The sequence below is a fragment of the Achroia grisella genome, unplaced genomic scaffold, assembly GCF_030625045.1.
Source record: "Achroia grisella isolate CSIRO2021 unplaced genomic scaffold, CSIRO_AGI_Agris_v1 utg1581, whole genome shotgun sequence".
In the NCBI taxonomy this organism is placed as follows: domain Eukaryota; kingdom Metazoa; phylum Arthropoda; class Insecta; order Lepidoptera; family Pyralidae; genus Achroia; species Achroia grisella.
Genome location: NW_026712659.1, coordinates 800548 through 814261, shown reverse-complemented (window position 1 = coordinate 814261; position 13714 = coordinate 800548). Strand labels below are relative to the sequence as shown.

Below are 13714 nucleotides of genomic sequence, written 5' to 3'. Positions count from 1 at the left end.
ACCCCATCGCTAACAATGTACCGTGTCAGGTTGACTTCCACGTGGTTTCCTCTGGAAACCATGGTGATTGGTGGTCGGCATCGTAGAAAACATGGGGAATATGCCATGGGCTCACTGACCTAACCGCATGCTTATCTTATCATCCTCCAATAGTGCACCCGCCTGCGTAATCCGTTAGCGCAGGCGGGTGCACCATTCCATTAATTGACGGCCTCGATGGTCTAGTGGTTAAGTACACCGCTTTATTTTCGAGGGTCGCGAGTTCGATTCCTCGCACGGTACAAAAATTTGTATTCATGGGTATGATTGTTTGTATCGGTCTGGGTGTTTATTATGTATTTATAAATTAAAAAAAATCGATGTATATATATCAGTTGTCTAGTACATAACACAAGCTCTGCTTATCATGGGACTAGATGGCGCTGTGTTAATTGTCCAAGGTTTTAAATTAAAATAAAGAAAAAACAATTCAAGCGAAGTGAAAATATTGCTGTTTTCTTGCACAGATTCAAACGTGGTGGGAACAATCCAGACGGCAGCCAGACCACCAACCACAATCCCAATAAAGGCCACAACAACAATATGGGCAATAAAGGGCCTAACAATCGGTGAGTAAACATTTATACCACACTATTACCACGCACGGCGGTCGTAATGACTGATGCTAGCTGTGCACCGCGACTTTGTCCGCGTGGAATACTGAGCCTGGCCAAATAAAGGGCCTAACAATCGGTGAGTAAACATTTATACTACACTATTACCACGCTCGGCGGTCTTAATGACTGATGCTAGCTGTGCACCGCGACTTTGTCCGTGTGGAATACTGAGCCTGGCCAAATAAAGGGCCTAACAATCGGTGAGTAAACATTTATACTACACTATTACCACGCTCGACGGTCTTAATGACTGATGCTAGCTGTGCACCGCGACTTTGTCCGTGTGGAATACTGAGCTTGACCAAATAAAGAAAATAATTTAAAAATCTGACCCCAAAACCTATAGAAAAAAGTGTAATCGTTCTTACCACAACTGTATTCATGGCGTCGGATTTTTTATACTACGACTAGATGTGCCCGTGACTTAGTCCGCGTGGAATCTTGACCAAATAAAGAAAAAAATTTAATAATGTAACCCAAAAAAGCCAAAGAAAAAAGTTTCATCGAGAAATCATCAAGAAAAAAGTTTGAATACTTTCATTCCCTATATTTTTTTTTATACCTTTAAGGGTATATTTTTAAAAACTTTAAATTAAAAATATTTAAAAACTCTAAAAAAAATTGTATATTGTCATATTTATTTATATTTATTAAATAACTTTATTGTATACTCACTACAACATAAATCACATTGGCTAGATAGATATCCATAGACTACTGTTTCATAAATTACCCACTTTAGTACATAACAAACCTAAACCTAAAAATATAAAATGTATGTAGGTCTAATATTAAATGAAAATCCCATGCTTGAACTATTATTGCCATGCATGTTCGTCGTTTAAGTAGAGGTGTAGTAAGCTTCATCATTACATAGTATAAAACAAAGTCGCTGTCTATCCGTCCCTATGTATGCTTAAATCTTTAAAACTACGCAAACTAATTTTGAAGCAGTTTTTTTAATAGATAGAGTGATTCTAGAGGAAGGTTTATAACTATATAATACATGTACACTGGTGCAAAGCCGGGGCGAGTAGCTAGTGCTCAATAAATATTATTTAACAGACATTTTGATTTTATTTAAAGGCAATTCCAGTATATCTATTGGTATCTTGTTATAAATGTTTATAGCCATTCCCATAAAAAACCCATTGATATTTTCTAAATGCTACTTAGGAACAGCATGTTTGAGTGGTAGTATAAAAAAATATGACTATTCAAAAGTGCTTATATTAAGTTTATTTGAATAAAGATTATTTCTAGTTTTATTTCATGGGTACAAATTAGTTCTTATAATATTCATGAATTATAATTTAACTAGTTCTACCCGTGATTACACCCGCGTGAAATTTATATATGTTTTATTCTAATGTATAAACCATGTTATTGTAAAGTTTCATTAAAATCCGTTCAGTAGTTTTTGCGTGAAAGAGTAACAAAGATCTGTACCAAACTTTGGCATTTATAATTTTAGTAAGATTTTTCGCCACTTATGTTCCTCGAAATTTTTCTTTGAGATAAACTTGTTCTATATTGTCATTCTGATGTATGAGCTATATTATTGTGAAGTTTCATCTACATCCGTTTAGTAGTTTCCGTGAAAGAAGTTTTAAGGAGTAACAAACATCAATCGATGCACATTCAAACTTCCAGGTATATAATGTTAACTAGCGTAAAATACATTCCAATCCTGATATTCCCGCTGAAGGAGACTAATTCCAGGGGGGTAGGGGGGGGGGAGCCTGGGCCTAGATGCAACTATCCCACTCGAGTTCCCGCCCATGGGCGCAGAAGAAAGATCAGGAAATGTCTGTTTAATTGAACAAAACAATTCAAATGAGTCATATACATGAAAATAAGATGGTTATTTGTCTGTCCCCAGGCGTAACTCGCACGTGGACGTCCGCGGCGTGGGCGTGACCGGAGGTGTGGGAGCATACGGCGAGCCCCCTGAGTGCGTTGTGGAGGGCGGCATGGTGTCGCTGCCGTACATCCCCTACCCGCCGCCGATCTACCCCATCCCTTACTACCCCGTCGACTCCGACCCATGTAAGTCTCGATTGCCACTAGAACTAGTTTTTTTTTATGTTAAGAGGTATTTACCATAAAATTCATAATGCCAATAGGCATAGATTAGTGTATCAGTTAGATAAAGAAATACTATATGGCGTGGTGGGCCGGGTCATTGGGCTTTTTTAAAATATGGTCGAGCGCAGTGATGGCTGGCTCATCCGTCATACTCGTGAACGAGTGCTGCTTGTAGGAACTAGTCTGCTCTTATCACTACGACTGATTTAATCTTATTGCATATTTATATTTGACCCAAAAAATTAGTGCTTGTTGGTAGTTTGTATTCACACGTTTCGACTTGTAAATGTAAACTTGCAAGGAATATTTAAAAGAGCAACACACAAGTTTCTTGCTCGTTCTTCTTGTGCTGAGACAGCTTTCCGAACGAGTGGTAGAAATTCAAAAGGACTATTCAAAGGTGCTTAAATTAAGTTTATTTGAATAAATGATTTTCTATTCTATTTGTGTGTTGTGATATTTTTTTTTATCTATCTAGAATGCAATACTTATTTTGAAGTTTTCTTTTACGTCGAGAGAGGTAAATACCTTTATTTACAATAAAATTCGTGTTGAGATCCAATTAACAATATAAATAATGACACTAGCACGTACAGATTACTAAATCAGATAAAAAAATACCTAAAATTGAAAGTAAATACCATAATTTTTCCTAATTGTACGTAAATAAAATCTTTCCACAGCAATGATGGGAATGATGGGCGGCATCGGCTACGTCGGATACGAGGAGGGTATGGAGTACGGTGCTTCACTCCAGTCACTTCAGTACTACGGGCCACCACCGCCTCACTACCCACCGCCGCATCAGCACCACCAGCACCATCAGGAGCACAAGTAAGCTGCCATCTTGAACTCGGGCCCTACAGGTCCCGCCCACGTGCGTGTCCGTGCCGTAATCACAAGTCTTTTCATGGAAACTAATTGAGAAATTATTATTATTAACTATTACTTTTAATTGAAAGACAGTGCGACAGCTTAATTCGATTTTTAATATATTTCTTATGAATAATACAATAGTCAAATGAATATTACGAAATTATGCTCATTTTGTGTAACTAAAGGCTACACGTAAAATAATTATTATCTATATGATTGGATTGAACTTACGGAGATTTGCCAATGCGTCTGTCTGTCTGACGTTAAATACCAGGATATGTGGATTATTTATTGACGTGTAGCTTTTAGCCCAGTTTAACCTTTTGAATGTCCGTCGTGTATCGCAGCGATCAAAAATCAAGAGGTCCGGTCATCCGGTACGCTCGTGCCAGCTGTATTTTTTTAATTGCGTTTCAATCTTATTTTGTTTTAAATAAGGATGAAATTGGTTAGAAAGAAGTCACGGTTTTGCGGGCACAGACGGTTTAAGAGTAAAACATTCGAAGGGTTAATAAAATTTTTCATTATGTGATAGCAAAATTCTTTTATTACAATATGGCACGACACGCATATACCAAGAAGGTTATAAGTAAATGATTAATACAGAATTGATTTTGCCAAACAACAATCTGGAAATTGCCTCATCAGTGATGATGGGAATGAAATCATTTCATTATAAACTTCTTGCTATGGATGTTTACTTGTTTATGTAACTTCGAAGCGTGAATATTTGAGCACATTTCAGTTCCTAAATAATTACATTTTAATACAGTATCTATGTCCATAGACTAAGTATATTCTTTTTAATACGATTACGATTAAAAACTGATCTGAAATATATATTAGAAATTTATTTTATAAAAATTATTTAATATAAAAGAATGTGCCAACTTCATGACTATTTTAAAATTAGACTTTTTCGAGCTGTTATTATATTACCAAAATATAATTATATTAGTGCCAGGTGCGCAAATATTCACAGCTTTTTTTGTAGGAGACTGCAAACTGTTCTACATGAATCAAAATGAATACATAGAAATAGAAGATTCACGTTTAAAATGTGAATAATTATGGTTTGAAACACTATAACACTTACCTATTTATAATAATATTATTTCTGATACAGTACAAATTAAGCGCGAAAACATTGGTACATCGTATTTTTTTTTATAATTAAAGTTGGTATTGTTTAAATACAATATATAGATAGAAATGTAAAGAGAAAATAGCAGTTTTTTTTATTGACAGAACAATGTCACAGTGCCAAAGTTTTCACAAACATTAAACTTGAAAATTAAGTATTATTTGTTCACTTATAGTCTATAAAAATATTTTAATACTCTATGGTAAATGGTCTCGTCAGCAAGATTAGTTTATTTTAATAATTACTGGTGCTAATACATTTTAGGCCCATATTTTCCATAGATAAAACCAATATTCTTTACTGTCCATTCTCTCAAAATTCAGTATGAATTATTATATATTGGTAAGTGTTGTATGAGAAATTGGTTGAGAATGCTTTTGAATTTAAATACAATTACAACCTAAATGTTTTCTAATTAAAAAAGTTGAGAGGAGTCTCATAGACTATTCCATATAAGTTTAAATAAAGGATCTATAATATCTATTTAATACAGTATAAATATTGGAATAACCATTGTAACTAGAAACATGTTAATTCACTGCCTTTTTTGTATTAATAATTTAGTTGTATACATATAACAAAGCAAAATCAAGCAAAGTGGAAAGTCAAGAAAATAACCAAGCAATGAAGTGGTAATTTAGAACTTTCCTACAAAATTGACTTTACAATTTGTACGAAAGTTTAAAAAACTATAGTTTCCATTTCATTTCTTGGGGAAAGAATTTTATTTTCATGAGCATTAACATAAGCTATCGTTTTGGTACACCATTTGCAATCATAAGCACTAGCTTTGGTCTTGTTACACCCTCTTATTCTCATAAATATTTGATTCTCATTCACAAAACATGTATAAAATTTCGCAATAACAAAAGCAATTTTGTAACCAAACAAAGTAAAGTTAGTAGAATGTTATGGAATTGATTCGTTTAATTCAATATCATTCTCGACCAATATTTTAAATGTTTAAACACATGGTGACACGACTATACAATGTTACAACAACGACGGAGCATCGAAAACTGTATACGATTGTAAAAAAATCACACCGAATTAAAACTGGCCCCACTGTTAAATGGGTTATTACAATATCATACATATTATTTTATAACAATTCAATTTTAATATCAGAAAGACATTTTGTATCGTTTAGGAATATTGAATGTTTACTTGTTGTCTATCTACTTATAGTGTATTACACTATCATATTTATGTAATAATGTGATTGAAAATAAAATTTATGATGGAAAACGAAATTGTACCTTCATATCTAAGCTATACAGTATATAGTTAATGTTTATTGATATTGTATGACAATGTAGATGTGATCATATATATTCATATATATATACATACATATATATATATATTATAATGTAATAACCCGTATGATTGCAACCTGTCAAATTTTATATCTTCATTATAATTTATTAAGGGCCGTTCAAGTATTGCGTAAGCACTATTTCTTTGCTTTACTTATTTTGGATGACATGAGGGGTGGGGGAGTCTCGATGTTGATTACATTTTTTACACGAATGGCAATCCTCACATTGTCTTTGCTAAAAAAACAATACATTAATTTAAAAATGTTTACGTAAGCATTAGGGGAGGGGGTAAAAGCTTTGCTTACTTTTGCTGACCAGGGGGATAGGGGGGGGGGGGGGGGGGGGGGGGGTTAATAATTGTAATAAATCTATCTTCTTACGCAATACTTGAACGGCTCCGTTGTAATAAAAACTATTTTATTATATGTCTAAATTCTGTATCATATAATATTAGAAATAGGTAAACTTCAATTGCAGCGGTGTATGGTTGAACTTTAACCTCTGCATATTTTCAGTTTCCTATTTATAGTACAGATACATAATTTTGACATTACTATAGTAGATCTTTGGTGACTATTACTTCGTAATGAAAACCACAGTCTGCAAGATCTCGCGAAGTTAAGACATGTAGCAATGATGGCCTTTTAAATATAATTATAGCATGTGCCTCGTATATGTGACGTTGTACTATCATATAGCATATACTGTGTGTAATATATGTCAATTATTTAGCAATAATTCGTATATATATATTAAAAATATATATGTGAAAACTATAATGTGTAATTGTTTGACAATATCGTATAGTTATATGTATCATTACATATAAACCTCTTGAATAACTTATTGCTAAAAACAGCATTAAAATCCGTCGCGTAGGTTAAAAGATTAAACGGACAAACAGAGAGAGCGACTTCATTTTATACTATGTAAAGATTTAGCAATCATTAAATTGTTTTTTAAATAATTAGACCTATAAAACGTCCACTGGAATTGATATATTGTTTTATATTCATAATTAAAAATGTTCAAAACATTAAATGTATTGTCTATGGTGTACCATAAGAAAAAGTAATGAGGGTCTAATTATATATTTGTTTATTATATATAAGCTAAGCACACAGTATAGGGTACAACTATGAGATGCCTACACTACAACGTCTTTGTATTCGAGGTCACTATTGTTCTTGTAAATTTTAGTTGTAATATGTACTTAAATTGTAGAGAATATCGGTGTAATTCTGTAAGGTTGGAGGGTTTAAACGTAATGTTATACTCAAAGTGACAGCCGAGTCTATGGTCACCTCCATTTGACTAATTCTCGTAAACATATAATTATATTAAACATTAATTCTCAAAATGAGAATTCTACAATTCATAAATGGCAAATTCTCACGACTAATTAATGATTTATGAAAATTTAAATAAAAATAAATATATACTTTTATTTTATACATCCAATTCAGAATAGCATTTATTTACATTTATATTTACAAATTTATTACAAATAAATAATCATTAATTAATTCTTTGAGAATTTGCCATTTACGAAATGTTATAGAATTTTCGAGAATTTGCCATTTACAGAATTAGTCATTTAGAGAATCGGTACCGGATTGGTATTGGACTGTCGTTTTGAGAGATGGGTATTGTGCGTGTGATTTGATTGGAGTGCTAGAATGGTGCACATTCTGTGACTGATATCGACTGAGAAACAGTGCCCCGTAATGAGATACATCAATTCTTTTTCCAAATTTTTAATATTCAAGTGTTCATTGGTGCTCCAAAATTGTCGAGGGTGACAGGGTTTCGAAGTATTTTTGTATGCATTGGTATTATACATACATTTTTAGTAGGTGATAGGCGCTGTATCATTCCTTAATGTTAGGTGGAAATGTAAATTGTAAGCCAGTAATGTAGGTTGTACGTCGCAAATTTAAGTATACATTCGTGTATGGTCCGATTTACAATTGCTACGACCGCTCAGGGGCGTGATTACGGAACGTTGTTGCTAAAAATTGAAACAGAAGACAAGTTCAAAGTAATCAAAAGAAATAACATTAAAATTAAAAAACGATTTATTTTTTGTTTATTGATAAGTTTAATATTGATTTTGATGGTTTTTAAATAAACGTTTTTTTTATATTGTACACATTACATAAACGAGATATTTACCGCAATAATATAATTTCGATTTCCCGATATTCCGATGCTATCTCGACTCGTGATTTACCGAGGCGATGCAGGACTTAGAACAGCGACAAATATGTCTTTCTCAAAATGCCAGCCAAGTCTATAGTCATTTCTAAGTGACAAATTCGCGTAAATAAATTTATTAAAGCTTAATTCTCAAATAGTAAATATCATTTATATAATGTGTGATTATGATTTTGATTGAGTGATTATTACATAAATGATAGTTAATATAATACTTACAAATGTAACTATATATGTCTATACAGTAAGACGCTTAACGCTGTTAATTTAGCGCTCCTTTATTTCAACCCGGGTATTCGGAACATACGGAAACATGGCGAGGAAATAGTTCAAGAAACAGTAGCTAGTCTTGCTAATGAGCGCAGTATTCGGAATATACGGAAACATGGCGAGGAAATAGTTCAAGAAACAGTAGCTAGTCTTGCTAATGAGCGCAGTATTCGGAATATACGGAAACATGGCGAGGAAATAGTTCAAGAAACAGTAGCTAGTCTTGCTAATGAGCGCAGTATTCGGAACATACGGAAACATGGCGAGGAAATAGTTCAAGAAACAGTAGCTAGTCTTGCTAATGAGCGCAAGGAATTAATTGAGCGAGAAGAAATCAAAAATGTTGATGGTAGTAGTTCCGAAGAAACGAAAGAACGCTGTTCCGCTTACCAATGTAATTTATTGGAACTTATTACCCGCTATAAGCAGGATCTTACTATACTGACATACTTTCAGGGGCGGATCTACCTAAGGACTTTTTATACCCGAGGATACAGGGCCCAAGTCCCCACTGAGACGATATTCAGGATATAAAAAATATCTATGATGTTAAAAACTTATAAGGTTGGCAACACTGAGATCAATCAACCCATGCAAGTGCGCGTCTATAGAAAGGAACGGGGAATTTCTGGTCGCTTGTTTTTGGTCGGTGTATTTTTTAGTTGAGTGATTAGGTAGGACCCTAACTAGATTAGTCCAGGGCCCCATATATTTACAATCCGCCCCTGCATACTTTTCAATTTGAGAGTGGTGATATTCATTATTGTAGTATATAGTTACATTTGTAAATAACTATATAGTAATTTGATCCTATTTGGACCGGAAATCAATAGTATATTTCGACCAATTGAGTCCACTTGTGTGGTTTAAGTTAAATAGCCGAGTCCCTGAGTGGTCATCCACAGTTTAGTATTTATTATATTAGTTTTTAAGTGTGTATACACTCAGGCACGCTCCATAAGAGTAGGTTAACTATAAAATCGAGATCTCAACCGTTCAGTTATTATTACCGTATAAAAGAATCTCTCGGTAGTGGCCGGTGGCTGCGTGAAGCACATGCTATGATCTCATTACAGTCGACAATGGTGCTTGGGTAGTTATATGTACTATAAATATTACGATATCGAATTTACACGTTCACAACACTGGGTGTTTATATCGCTAACGAAATGCTAAATTTTCAGTAACATTTTCATGTAACTACGGTCCCGGACATGGATACTAGGATTAACAATATATATATATATATGTTTGAGATATATATACTTACTAGACCCGCCCAGGCGTGGCTGTGGCTAAGGCATAAAATAATATTGCGACTATAAATTGAGATGCAAGCTATCCTATCTTTCAAGTTGGATCAAATTGCACGCAATGTACAAATAAAGATTTGCAATCGATTCAGTAGTTTAGAAGTCCATCGCAGATGAACAACGGGACACGTAATTTTTATATATAAAGATATGCTAGGTTAGTCGTAAGTAGAGTATGAAACTAAACCATGTTTAAAGAGAAATAAAGTGGATATTATTAAAATCAATTTTTGTATTTTGCTTGCTACATAGGTCATGCAAAATTGCAGTCTGTATAGTTTTATAAACTATATTCTAAATCATATATAATATTCAAAGGGTAATAAAGTGGAAATATGTCAGTTAATTTTCAATTTGGCATACATTTAGGTCACGCAAAATGTAGCTTATATGAAGGTTTTAAAGATTATTTTTGAATTTTCGCTTTGTTTCTTTAGGAAGGTTATTGATTTTCGTTTTATCACTCCTTTTACGACTAGCTTCATAAACAAAATAATTTTTTTTTTAATAAAGTAATGATACAATTTACCGTGCGCCAATTGGGCATAAAAATTTATGATAAATTAAAAGTGGCAACTCCACACCTTTTATGTTCTCATGTTTGCCATTGAGTTTACTCACCGTCTGTCCATTGTAACATGTCTGGGACCGCCATAAACTAGTCTATGCATTTACTATATTAAGTACATCGTGGCTGTAAAAAAGACGGGGAACGTTGTAGTCAAATAATTCGAAATTACCGTTAGTCTATGGTCACTTAATTATTTAAAGTAGTTGCTAACAATTCTCGTTTAAATCGCTATATGCGATTTTGTATCGTTAGTGTTACAGGGTAAGGAAATGGTATATATACACCACGGGAGAGTATGGTTTCAGTCGAGGATTGTTAGCAACCGCTTTACATAATTAAGAGTCGGCGTTATGAATAGTTTTGCTTGTCAATCGAGCGCGGCTGATCGTTACAAGTGTAACCGGTAGCTGTGACTAGTGCGGGAGACAATAATGTTTAGGCGTACATATATACTGAAATTACAACTCTATGTGTATTGCGATACATGATAATTTGGTATGTTTTTTAAAAATTATTTGGCTGTGATTCAGTGTAAACTCTGAGAGTTGGACGGATTGTAATGTGGACAGATTACTTTGTAATATAACGTACATATATTAGTGTTTAGGCCGTATTTATATTGGTAAACGTCTTACACCCAAATTCTTCGAACTATTGTATTTTTTTTACATTGTATCGTTGCGATTTCTACTCGTGAACTTTTCGATCCGCCCACGGTTTTATAACCTACTTTAATGTACCTATATATATATATGACATATAAGTATCTATATATTGTAACGTAAGTACTACGTATTCCTTATTGTTTGTACAGACCGTTGTTGAAAAAAAATTAATAAAAAAAAATGTAAAAAAAAAATTAAGTGTACTCTTAATGTAAGTATATGTTGTGTGATTCAATGTGAAGTCATTTTTGATGTTTCAGTATTAGTTTTAAATCATTAGGGGTTAGAATTTATGTTAGTCGTTAATTAATGTTTACGTAATCATAGACTAGTTGTCATAAGTGTCAGTTACTTTTACGGTCCGGGGAGCCGGCAGTTCCGCCGTTTCCCTAGTAGTGTTGTAATGTGCCAATCGTATTTTTTGCCTCGTGTCGGAAGTTGGCAGTAACCATTAGTGATTCTAATCATGTGACTGCCAAAGAAAAAATTGTTGTCATATCATACGTTTAATTACTTACAATAAATGTGTTGTGAATATACTGTACTGTGGTTAAATGTAACGTATAACTGTATGTGTGGGTCGTATTGAGCACAGCTCGACTTTATGTAACGTAACTGTAAAGCCTTTGAGATGATATTTGTATTTTTTTTCCAAATTCCATCAATTAAAGTAAACTGATTTTTCAAATTTGATGTTTTATTTATTTTTCTGTTCTTTGTTAATTTTTTTTTTTATTTATGCTGGACAATTAACACAGTGCCATCTAGTCCCACTGTAAGCAAAGCTTGTGTTATGTTATGTCTATTAGACGACTGATATAAATTTTTTTTTTTTGAAAAACAATATAGATAGAAAGCACTAGGGTTCATTCAGAATTCTCCGAGACAAATCGTTGGGTTTTGTTCCCGGGAAATCAAGCTCGAGAAAAGTCGAGAACTCGACCTATATAGAAATTAAATTTTTGTTGTATTGCGTGGCGGCGCAATAATACAAGATATTAAGGTTTTCTTTCATGTATTTTTTTTTTTTGTTTTACAGAAACTATTTTTGTTTACAAGTTTAATGATTTTTCTAAATAACCAGCCAAAAATAGTGCTGTCATTATAAATATAAGTCTGAATAATATTAGGTCCAACATATGAAAGCGGTGTTTTGTAAGGGAGTAACCTGTTTTTTTTTTTTTTCAAAATATTTTTTATTTATTCAAACTATGTACCATTGTTAATTTTAAACTTTCGTGTTTAATATACTTTATTTAAATTATTAACCGGGTCTTAGTTATATATATAATGACGCGGAATCACTGAGACAGGTACGTGTAAATATAAGATATTTGCTACGTATATATAACAGCCGAAGAACGATATGCACATATATGAAGGAGAATATCCTTACTCAAAAAAAACGCTCATTATTCAAGAACATTCTTTATGATAGTAAATACGTGTTCTATTATCAGATACTGTCAAACGTTGTTTTTCCAACGGCTAATTTACACGTCGAAACGGTTATTCAAGAACACCGTGACATTTATTACAGTCTTTATAGATTTTTATTTTATCAAAATACACAAAAAGATGTTTCTTAAATATTTAATTGGCTAAACATTCTTGGCCATAAAGTCATCCAATTTTGTGAAAAATTCTCACCATTTCATGGACATACTAAAAAGCAAAATATATATTAGATAATGGTGAGTTTTGACGTTGAATGTATTCATGTTCCAGTGAATGATATGGAGGTGAAAATATTAAAACATTTTTTTCTTTATTAGATGCAGGCTATTTTCTGTACCAAGGTGAATACTACCTTCAAATAGATGGCTTTGCAATGGGGAGCCCAGTGGCACCATTAGTAGCTAATATTTGGATGGACACATTCAAAGTGTTTCTCAGTCCATTAGAAATTAGCCTGTGGAAAAGATAATGATGATGTTTTTGCATATTTAAGACACAATGATATTACGTAAAATACCTAAATTCCATACATTCTAAAACCAAATTTACAATGGAATTGGAGAAAGATAGGCCTTGGACATCTGATGGTGAAATGGTTACACACACAGATAATACCTATGGATGCCTGAAATCATCACCCACGACATTTACAATCAGTCGTCACTATCTCACAAACAGAGCGTAAGATCTCTGTGCTTTTGTGGAACAAGAACTATCCTATTCAAGAAGTCGGAAGAGAAACTATCATAGAGAAGGCAAAATAATTGTATAAAAAACCGAAGTGAACAGACAGCCATATATAATAATAATTTACAAAATTCAGCACTAAATAATACTCCATTAAAACTACCGCAGTAACGAATATATAAATAAGCTTAAAAGTGTCTACAAAATTGACTGTAGTTGTGGTAGCTACTGAAACAAAACGATCAATAGAAGAGAGTCAAAGAGCACATTTTAAAAATCGACAACCACACAAATCAGCGATTGCCGATCATCTACGAACGCTGGAACACATCACTGGATTGAACTACATGCGCCTAAGGTCGCTGTTTTACCCACGAATGGTCAGGCGATTGAAATTAAAAAACATCCCAATTTCAACAGAGAGAAAAAATGTAATAGCATTTGATG

At 33.2% G+C, this 13714-nt stretch overlaps 1 protein-coding gene across 1 annotated transcript in view; it reads left to right on the top strand.

Annotated features, from left to right (window-relative positions):
• LOC131841341 (protein ovarian tumor locus-like) overlaps positions 1–13714 on the top strand; it is a 35264-nt gene that overhangs the window by 14598 nt on the left and 6952 nt on the right. The window contains exons 12-14 of the mRNA XM_059189664.1: positions 507–608; positions 2539–2705; positions 3428–3578. Coding sequence (XP_059045647.1) covers positions 507–608; positions 2539–2705; positions 3428–3578 — 420 coding nt within the window. The remainder of the gene's footprint in view (positions 1–506; positions 609–2538; positions 2706–3427; positions 3579–13714) is intronic.